The sequence below is a fragment of the Schistosoma mansoni genome, chromosome W (genome assembly GCF_000237925.1).
Source record: "Schistosoma mansoni strain Puerto Rico chromosome W, complete genome".
NCBI classification, from domain to species: domain Eukaryota; kingdom Metazoa; phylum Platyhelminthes; class Trematoda; order Strigeidida; family Schistosomatidae; genus Schistosoma; species Schistosoma mansoni.
Window position 1 is genome coordinate 58,438,307 of NC_031502.1, and position 11,216 is coordinate 58,449,522.

Below are 11,216 nucleotides of genomic sequence, written 5' to 3' on the forward strand. Positions count from 1 at the left end.
GAACTCCACTGGTTACTGCTTCTCACTAGAACTCCAGGAAATACCTCATGGAACCAGTCACTAGTGAGCACATATTGAAACGGCCGTCCAGTACTTTCAAGTCTTCCATGATGATCTAGCTTCAATCAATTCATGATCTCAACTATTAAAGTTACTATAACATCTCCAAAACCCCTTTCTGATATTAATAATATGTTTAAAATTCCATTGTACATTGAATATTTAACCTTTTCATTACTTTTAACTATTATTTCTCTATTTTTATTCTTTTATATCCTTCCTTTCTAAATATTAATCAAAAAAGGATTTGATAAACATATTATAAATACAAAAGAATTAATACCAGATATATTAAATATGGAAGATGAATTACATAAACGTTTAACTGATTTAGCAACAAATGTTAATGATTTACATGATCAATCTAGAAAAGAATTATTAGCTGCACAATATTTACATAATCAAACTAATCAAATTGAAAATATTCTTGGTGGAATTGAAAAAAGAGTAAGTTGATGTATGTTATATATGATATTGTATGTTCTATGTTTTGATATAAGATGAATGAAGTTAGTAAACAGATAACTCTATTTGACGTAGGTTTATTACTAGTTAACACTGTTCAGTAGATGTACCTATAATCTCGTGGAAACTGGTTCTAATCATGAGATTCTAACCAATACCATTTAATTTTACAGTCTGAAACATTATTATTAATGAATAAAAGCTGTAACTGACCTCCTGTAGAATTGAGATGCTTGAATCACTGTGTATTGATCAATAGTGTGTTTGTCTAGTCCTCAGTGGTGATTGAATCGAATCAATCAACTTATCCCGCATATATATATATATATATATATATATTCCACGATGATCCGTAGTGTAGCAATCTGGTCTGTGCACGATGTATACTTACGGAATCCAGCCTGTTGATCTCAAAGTTGGGCGTCTACTGCGTCTTTCATCCGATTCAGCAATACTCTGTTGAAAACGTCTCCTAGTACTGACAACAGTGTGATACCTCTGTAATTCTCACATTTGCTCAAATCTCCTTTCTTTGGTATCTTGATGAGATATCCTTCTTTCCAGTTCGTTGGCACTTGTTCCTCTTCCCAAATCTTTTTGAATAGAAGGTGAAGTATGTTTGCAGTTATTTCAATGTCTGACTTCAGTGCTTCAGCTGGTATATTGTCAGGTCCTGCCGCCTTCCTACTTTTGATTTGTCTGATGGCCATCTTGACTTCTCCGATCGTTGGTGGAATGACATCTATAGGGAGGTCTGTGTGTGCTGCTTCGATGTCCAATGGATTCAATGGAGCTGGCCTACTCAGCAGTTCATCGAAGTATTCTGCTCATCTTGTCCTCTGTTCTTGAATCTCCGTGATTGTGTTTCCTTTTTTGTCCTTGACTGGTCTCTCTGGTTTACTATATCTCCCTGCTAGTTTCTTTGTTGTATCATATAGTTGATTCATATTCCCTTCTCTTGCAGCTTTTTCTGCCGTCGTTGCTAGTTCGTCCATGTATTTCTGCTTGTTGGCTTTAATGCTTTTCTTCATTTCCTTGTTTGCTTCTGCGTTTTCTGCTTGTGCTTTGAATTTCTCTGCTCGTGTTCGACTGTTGTTGATTACTATTTTCTTGTTCTCCCTTTCTTGAATCTTGTCTAGGGTTCCCATTGAGATCCATTCTTTATGATTATGTTTCTTGCAACCAAGAACCTTCTGACAAGTTGAAGATAGTGCTTCTTCTTCTCTTTCCAGTTGTCTTCCATCGCAGTTTCTTGTTGTTTCAGTAGATCCTGTAAAACGTGGAACCTGTTGCTGAGAGTTATCTTGAATTCGTTGAGTTTATTAATATATCTCGAAGGAAGGTTGTATTGAACCTTTTTAATACTGTTTGTCCAGTTTTCCAGTGTTTCTTTAGCTTCAGTTTCATCTTGGCCACAATCAGATGGTGATCTGAAGCTATGTCAGCTCCTTTCCTTGTTCCCACATCTTCATTTGTCCTTCGGAATTTTTTATTGATACAAATATGATCTATCTGGTTCTCTGTGGTGTGGTCCGGTGAATCCTGAGAGTTACCCGTACTTTAATCTTCACTAGGATATAACAATTTTGTCTACTTAAATAACGGTGTTTTTTCTCCATTCTACGACTGTTAACCTAATCTATATGTTATCTGTTTACTTAAATAAGTGACTTATCTATTTTACTCCAATAACTTTTATTATATTTAAAGCCTTATAATGTATAATAGGATTTCATTCTCTAAGTTGTGTGATGAAATTAAACAAATACACTATCCTTCTGTTTGGAAGGACAATGAAGCTTTACAAATGTAACTTTATTAAATCATCTAAGTTGGAAATCTTCATCATCTCATTTTAACAGAAGGTTTGACTATTTCCTTTCAAGATTTTATTTTAACTAGAAAGTTTAACTAATCCTAACTTGTTACTATGTCTATTAACTAGGTGATCTAATCTAAATCTTGTAAAATATTCTATACATGATGTTAACTGTTGACCTCTTTAAGTGATTTCAAATTTAAACTGTATAAAAGTGAAAACTAGTTCTGTCCATTGTAGTGTATTCATGGAACTAATTACTTTTCTCAGATTCATGATTGATTAGACAATGCAAGGTCACTCATAATAATAATTTCCTGATAAAACAGTTTAATAAATGACAATATGATATTACTGATAATTTGAAAATAACTTTTATGAATGAATTGATTATGGTTAGTATGAGTTTCAATTTGGGAAGGATAGGGAAATGGATGGATTTTGTTTATCATGACAATAAGGAAGTCTCTCAGTTGGTCCGATTTTCATTTGAATCTATACCTAGACGGAACTTTAATCACATATTAAAGCAAGGGAGTTTCACTGGTTGACAGTTCAATAGGAAAATCAGAATATACTTAATTTTCACTTCTGATTAATCTTTAAAATCTTTTAACTTATCAATTTTTTCTACTAAATTTGATTCTTATTAGAAGGGAGTTTTGTGGAGATTTTAATAATTTAATAGTTAATCTAATATTAAATTGCTAAAATCTTTACAAAACCCCCTTCTGATAATAGTCATCATGTACTCACTAGTGACTGGCTCCAAGAGGTATTTCCTGAAGATCCAGTGAGAAGCATTGACCAGTGGAGTTCAACCAAGTCTGTTGTGAGATAGTAACTCACTGAAGACAATGGTGGACTGTGGCACAATTTCGTGTATTAAATGAAGTTGGATGCCGGCTCGGTGGTTTAAAGGTTAGGCGTTCGCGGGATAGACCAATAGGTCCTGGTGTGGTGTGGTCTACTTATATCCATATAAGTAGTATATGGTGTTGGTCAGACATAGAATGTATTTTGGCAGAAGACCGATGAGGAAAGAACTGAAACGAAGCGCAATCGGTAGGAAAATGCACGAATTAGAGAAGAAACAGTGAAGATTGAGACTATTGGTTGTTAATTTGCAAATTGACTGTCCATTGTATGGTTTTCAGAATTTACTGAGATAGTCTGTATTGTTTGCTTAAATACATTCGATTGTCCCCAGTCGTGTTCTGTTCACTACACTGGGATCGAATCCCACAAGCGGGATTGTGGATGCGAACTGCTGAGTTCCTTACTAGGACGGAACAGCCGTCCAGTACTTTCAGGTTTTCCATGGTGGTCTAGTTTCAATTGACTCACGAACTCAACTGTGAAATTTTATTCACCAAATTTAAATATTTTTATTACTAGACGTTACAATAATAAAATAAGAATGAATAAATATTTTCATTGATAAAGAAATGTATTCATCTTGTATACAATGTTTATTAAAAGCATTCATTTATTATTGTTTGTTTGAATCTTCCCATCAATGTGTTAGGACTGCAACTGATCAGTCTCTAATTGGCATATGTGCATACTGTGCGTATTACCTCGATATAGCCTAAATTCACAAGCATGGTAAGCACTACTAGCCACTATCCATCTTTGCTAAATGAATAAAGAAAAAGTAGGTGATATCAATGGGAAGATTCAAACAAACAACACTAAATGAATTTAAACTTCACCCCGTCTGGCAAGTAAGCTGCTATCAGGAGTCAGTGGCTGGGTGGATAACGCGATGGCGTTTGAAGCGAGAGGTACTGGGTTCGAATCCCAGAGTGGACATCAACTCTGAGATGCAGGTACATTCATCTGACGAGTCCCAAATAGGAAGAAACGCGCGTTAATCTGGATTTCACCGCTAGTCACTATCCATCTTTTATTAAAAACACTTGCGAAATACATTAATTGGCTTATTCAAAGTATCTGATGTTACTACTTGCAAATTATTTAATAAAAGGAGACAAAACTTCATCAATCAATCTTACATCATTGAAAATTGTATTAAGAGTCTAAAAAATTCTAGGTATTTGACAAAATATTCCTTAATCAAATCAAAGGGATGCCAAGTAAATAGAATATCGATTCAGTCACTTAAGTGGTAGTTGTCAGAGGCTTTATTGATTTTTTTTTAAGCTCTTTAAATCCAGCCTTACAAAAAAACTCATGATATGCATGATAATGAAAAGTTTAAAATATTGTTATAAAAGCTAGTGAACTCTCCTGGGTCCACACTGATCTCCATTGAATATCACTTTATCTTTGAATAAACATGAATTTGTGGAAAAGTAGTAGGCAATAATATAAATATAACGTTTTCAGAAGTTAAAAAGTTCCACTTTTTATTTCAAAACTTAATGATCAGTCTTCTTCAAATAAGATATTTTTAGATTTTCTGAAGCAAATGACTGTTCTTGTGTGAATAACGGATTTTCCCTCATTGCTTTCTTACTCTTAACAAAACTGGATTTGAAGGGGTTTTGTGGAGATTTTAGTATTTTCATAGTTGAAATGATGAGTCAGTTGAAGCTAGGCCAACTTTGAATGCCGGCTTAGTGGTCTATCGGTTAAGTGCTCTGGCGCAAGACTGGTAGGTCCTGGGTCCGAATCTTGCGAGTGCGGGATCGCGGATGCACACTGTTGAGGAGTCCCATAATAGGACGAAACGGCCGTCCAGTGCTTTCAGGTTTTCCATAGTGGTCTAGCTTCAATTGACTCATGATTTCAACTATGGAAAAACTGGATTTAATAGTTGAATTCATAAATCAACCTACGCGAGACCACCATTGAAAACCTGGGAGTAATGAGTGACTGTTTCGTTCTAGTATGTGAATCCTTAGCAGTAACCATTAGAGTTCAATCCGTTTCGAGTGAGGACATTTATTCACCTCAGACAGCGGATGAAGGTTTGTGCGATTTCATGGATCGATTAAAGTTAGACATTAACATCGTTGGATACCATCTCAGTGCTATAGAGGTTAAGCATTCGTGTACAAGGCTGATGGTCCTGGGTTCGAATCCTAACTGCGGGGTCGTAGATGGGCACTGATAACGAGTTTAATACTTAGACGAAATGGCCATCCTATGCTTCCAGATTTTCAATCTAGCTTACATCGATTCATGAATCCAATTATTAAAATTATTACAATCTCCACAAATCCTCATTCTCATAAAACTGGATTTAATCCAAGTGACTACAAATTAGTCTATCTAATTAGACATATGATCAATGGCCTATATTTGGATGCCTAGACAATTATCAATCAAACAATACATTCTTGTTGTTAAAATTGTTATTACAACATTGTTAACATATATATTCGTCTAAGATTGAGTTCAATGTATGTCAATTCATATAAAAATACAAACACACACACATAGAACTGTTCACATATATATGAATGGAATAAGACAGAAAAAACTAGGTCAACAGTTTAATTGATTCGTTAAATTGGTGTTGATGTTTTGTTTAAAAATTATTATTATCAGTAGTAGTAGTAGTAGTCAGTTGTAGTTGCTGTACATAGGGTTTATTTTAAAATATGATCAGAATAAAATAATGAAAGAGAAAAAAAAAGGAAAATGAAAAAAGGTAAAGTGAATTATTAAACAGCTGCATAAGAATAGATACATATTTATTTTTTTCTTGGGTACAAAAAAAAAATTCTGTATCATGTAACCAGGTCAATTAGAAAAACAAAAAAAAACAAAAAACGACCAGTCTATTTTACATCTCTTCACCCTCCCAACCCCCCAACCACACCCCCACCCCCACTTCTGTCTATTTTATATAAATTCATAAAAGTTATTTCTTATGTAATCTATTCATTTGAAAATTGATTAGTTAATTTAAAAATCAGATAAAATGGTAGAAAAAAAAATTTTTTTTTGTTTTTTTTTTAAAAAAAATTAAAATTATGGTAACTGATTTACTAGTCTGAAAATAGTTTTTTTGTGTATATATATATATATATCTAAAACATGTTTCCGTCTCATTTTACTTTTTGGGGAGATAAGTATTTGTTACTTTGTAATGTATCAGTTTTTTTTCAATATTCAATATATATATGTGTAGAGTATCAATGATTTTTTTTTTTTGGGGGGGGGGAGAGGGGAGGGAGCATTTTCTTGTTCATTTAGCAAGTGAATAATGAATATAACAATATAATTTTCATTGTGAAAATTTTTTTAAGGTTAAAGTCTCATTTTATTAATTGTTTTGTTTTATCATTCAGCAAGTTGGAAAACTTTACATATGGAGAGTGCATAGGAAACATTTATAGATACATTTGTAGATAGTTTTAGATGGTTAAAGTAAAATCTCTACTGAAAATTATGCTCGTATATGTATCACTAACCCAATAAACAGATGAAAAGAAAAGATGATCGGAAACGCTTGATATTGAGCTTTTATTGAACACTGGAAGAAGACAATTATTTTTGCATTTCTTTAAATAACTATCTTATATTTGCAGTTAAATTAACGAGTTTATCTAAGCACTGGACATTCTATAAGAAAGTCCAGCATTAAATTACTTACGCCTATAACACAGAGTGTAGGAGTATAAGCTATTCACCAGCATTCTCTATCAAACTCTGTCCTCGGCAATACTTTCTAGTTGTTTCCAGTTGTTTGTTATTCATCCTTTACATGTCTGACTTCAGTTTGCGGTTTAGTGTGTTATTTGGTCTGATACTTTCTCTTTCGCCTTCTTAATTCCAAGTTAGAGCTTGCCTCGTAATGCAGATTGATGATTTCCTCAACTTATATTCCAACCACTTCTAACATCTTTTCCTAATTTCCTATTCGTTCTCTTCCACAGTAAACTGTTGCTGATGGTTTCCGGTCAATGGATATTGAATATCTTATATAGACAAGTGTTTATAAATACTTGTACTTTCTTGATGATGATCGTGGTAGTTCTCTACATTTCAGCTCGGTACATTAGAACTGTCTTGAGGTTGGTTTTAAAGATTCTCACTTTGATATTGGCTAACAGATATCTGTTTTGAGTCGCATATGTTCTTCAACTGTATGAATGCTGCCTTTTCTTTTACCAATCCTTGCCTTCACGTCTGCATTGGATCCTGCTTGTTCATTGATAAAACTGCTGTCCAGATATGTGAAAGTTTCCACATCTCCTAGAGTTTCTCTATCAAGTGTGATTGAGTTGGTGTTTTCCATGCTCTATTTGAGGATATTGTTTTTTTCCATTGTCTATGTTGAGATTTACTGCTGTTAAACTGACTATCTTGACCTTCATTTGTTGATGTATAGGCTAGAAGAATTTGTATAAGACAAATGACATTTTTATCATTCTGAAGTTTAAATTCCCTTTAACATTTTACAAAATATTTACATTTGAATAGCTACATATTCTTTGTTGTTAAACTATAATGAATCGTCTAAAAAATATTCTATTTTAGATAACTTTAAACGTCATTACTTACAAGGTTAAACGTAAGCGTTAATGCAAAAAAAAAGGAGGATAAATGAAAACATGAACATAATGTCATTAAAATGATTTTTATTTAAGATACAGATGTTTTCTCATTAGATAGGTTTATTTATAGAAAGATAATCAGATAAGCAAATATTCTAGAAGTAACATATTGTTACCAGGTAAGAAACTACATATTGAATCATAGAAATCATATAAATTCAATTATAAATGAATATAATTTTATCAGAAGGGGTTTGTTTGAGGAGATTTTAATAATTTTATATAGTTGAAATCATGAGTCAGTTGAAGCTAGACTACTATGGAAAACCTGATTCAAATCTCGCGAAACAGGATCGTGGACGCGTACTGTTGAGGAGTCCCACAATAGGACTAAACGGCTGTACAGTACTTTCAGGTTTCCCATGATGGTCTAGCTTCAATTGTTTTTATGATTTCAACTATAATATAATTATAATTTTTAAAACAAAATATCACCTATAAGCAAAGATGGATAGTGGCTAGCAGTGGAATACAGAACACACGTTTCGTTCTATTTGGAACTCGTCGGCTTTATGTACCTGCATCTCAGAGCTAATGTTCACCCTGGAACTCGAACGCAGTACCTGTTGTTTCAAACGCCATCGTGTTATCCACTCAGCTACTGAGTCCTGATAGCCACTTGCTTGTGCAATGAGGTGAAGTTTGAATTCACTTAGTATTGTTTGTTTAAATCTTCCCATTGATGTCACCTACTTTTCTTTCAATTTATTTCCTCATTATAGATTGCGAACGATAAGATTCTTCTTGATAAATTCTATGAAAAATTAACTGATTTAAAAACAAAACATGAATTAGATATTTTACCTGAAATACAAAAAATATCCCATATAGTTAATGGAATTAATGATGAAACTATACGTATAATAGAAACTGCTGATCTATCACATCGTAGTGGAAGTAAATTAATTGAAGATATTAATGATTTATTAAAACGTATGAAAAAACTTAAAGAACAATTAAGTAAGTTAATTATCATAATATTTTAATAAATGTTGAATGATTTCAATGCACTTGGTATTGTTTAGGACTTCAGTTGATCAGTCTCTTATTGGCATACAGCTGGATATACTTGCATCTCAGAGTTGATGATCACTTTATGACTCGAAACCAGTACCGGTCGTTTCAAACACCATTGCGTTATCCACTGAGCTACTGAGTCCTGATAGCCAATTGCTTGTGCAATGGGATGAAGTTTAAATTCATTTGGCATTGTTTGTTTGAATCTTCCCATTGATGTTTAGGACTGCAATTGATCAGTCTCTTATTGGCATATATGTATACTGTGCGTATTACCTCGATATTGCTTTAAGTTACAAACATTATGAACAAAGATGGGTAATGGTTAGCAGTGGAATACAAGACACACGTTTCCTCCTCTTTGGGACTCGTCAGTTGGATGTAACAACTGTCAACTAATGTTAAACTGAGAATCTTCAATATGAACGTCAAGACAGTCCTACTGTACGAAGCTGAAACGTGTAGAACTACTACATCCATCGTCAAGAAGGTACAAGTATTTATAAACACTTGTCTACGCAAAATACTCAACATTCACTGGCCGGATACTATCAACAACAACTTACTATGGGAGAGGACAAACCAGATTTCAGCGGAGGAAGAAATCAGGAAGAAGCACTGGAAGTTGATTGTACATACATTGAGGAAATCACCAAACTGCATCACGAAGCAAGCCCTAACTTGGAATCCGGAAGGAAAGCAGAAAAGAGGAAGGCCAAAGACCATATTACGCTGATATGAAAAGGATGAATGTTAACTGGATAGGATTGGCCAGGACAGTGTTGGTTGGAGAATGCTGGTGTGCGGCCTATGCTCCTCTATGAGGGGTAACAGGCGTAAGTAAGTAATTAAGTAAGTTGGATGTACCTGCATCTCAGAGTTGATGTCCACTCTGGGACTCGAACTCAGTACCTTTCGTCTTGGATTCCACTGCTAGCCAATATCCATAGTTGGATAATTTCATTTATTAATTTGTTTTGATTTAGAGTCTGCATTACAAACCGAACTTATTTAAACTAGTTGTGATAATCAGAAAACATTGCACAGTTATAGAATCATTATGGAATGCCGTAGTAATGTAGTGAACAAGAATACGAGTGGAGTAATCGAATGTATTTGAGCGTAAAATTACAGAATATCTCACTAAAATCTGACAACCATACACTAAACAGTTAATTTGCAAACTATCAATTAGTTGTCTCAATCTTGACTGTTCCTTTTTCGAATATCTATCCATCGTCTCTGATTTCATTGTTCATGCGTTTTCATATCGATTGCGTTCCGTTCCTGTTCTTTCCTTATCGACCTTTTACTGAAATATATTCTATGCCTGACCATCGTTATATATTACTTTTTTGGATATAAATAACCCACACCACACTACTGTGCATCAGCGATTCAACTCAAAGCTTTCAAATCTGTATACTAGACTTTTGTTTAAATTGTTTAAATGTTTAATTGTCTGATATATATGTATCCATAGATCCCATCATAACTATTTTGAACGACAACTATGTCTCCTTCATTTATTTATCCTTACCTATAAATTGACATAGTTACTAATATCTCGTATACTGTTGTTGTTGTTGTTTGTTTTCAATGAATAGCAGAAACAACTAAACCTGGTACTGGAATAATAAGTAAACCAACCATTACTTCAGAAGATGCTTCAACAAGATTTCTAAAATTAAAAGATGATCTTCATAAAATTCAATTAAATCAACGTTTAACTGTATTAAAACAATTAAATCAATCACGTACAACTGAATTATATTATCTATCTAAACAAATTAATGAATTTAAATTACATTATGAACATTTACAACGTATTAATTCATTATTACCTAGTATTGAATCTGGTTGTTTTTATACTGGTAAAGGTATTGAAGGTGATGAATATGAACGTAGAAATTCTTAATTATAAAGTCATGTAAAAAAAAGAAAGGAAGATAGAAGCAATAATGCTTTATTATATCTCTTTTAATGTTTTTATCTTTCTGATTGTTCTAATCTTTACTTGACTTCGTCTAATTCTACTCTCTTTGATTACATGTCACCAATATGATTTAGATCGGGACAATAACGCTTTATTATATCTCTTTTAATGTTTTTTTTTTAATCTTCGTGATTGTTCCGATCTTTATTTGACATCATCGAATTCTACTCTCTTCGGTTACATGTTAGCACTTCGATTTACATCGAAAACGTTATGTATCTATGTATGTATGTATGTATGTGTATGTGTTTGTTGTTGTTGTTGCTGTTGTTGTTCGTCTTCTATCTTAGAATATTTACTCCATTTATTTGTTTTTTTTTCTTTT

At 33.2% G+C, this 11,216-nt stretch overlaps 1 protein-coding gene and 1 non-coding gene across 2 annotated transcripts; both read left to right on the top strand.

Annotated features, from left to right (window-relative positions):
• Nucleotides 1-357: 357 nt before the first annotated feature.
• On the top strand, nucleotides 358-10,813 carry Smp_077330 (hypothetical protein; the record flags this gene model as incomplete). The annotated part of the gene is made up of 3 exons (XM_018790315.1): nucleotides 358-507; nucleotides 8,601-8,838; nucleotides 10,503-10,813. The coding sequence occupies 3 exons, from the start codon at nucleotides 358-360 to the stop codon at nucleotides 10,811-10,813; spliced, it is 699 nt and encodes a 232-aa protein (XP_018655671.1).
• On the top strand, nucleotides 4,089-4,158 carry Smp_tRNA_02325_Pseudo_TTG.1.1. Its single transcript has one exon. It is a non-coding gene (tRNA).
• Nucleotides 10,814-11,216: the final 403 nt, after the last annotated feature.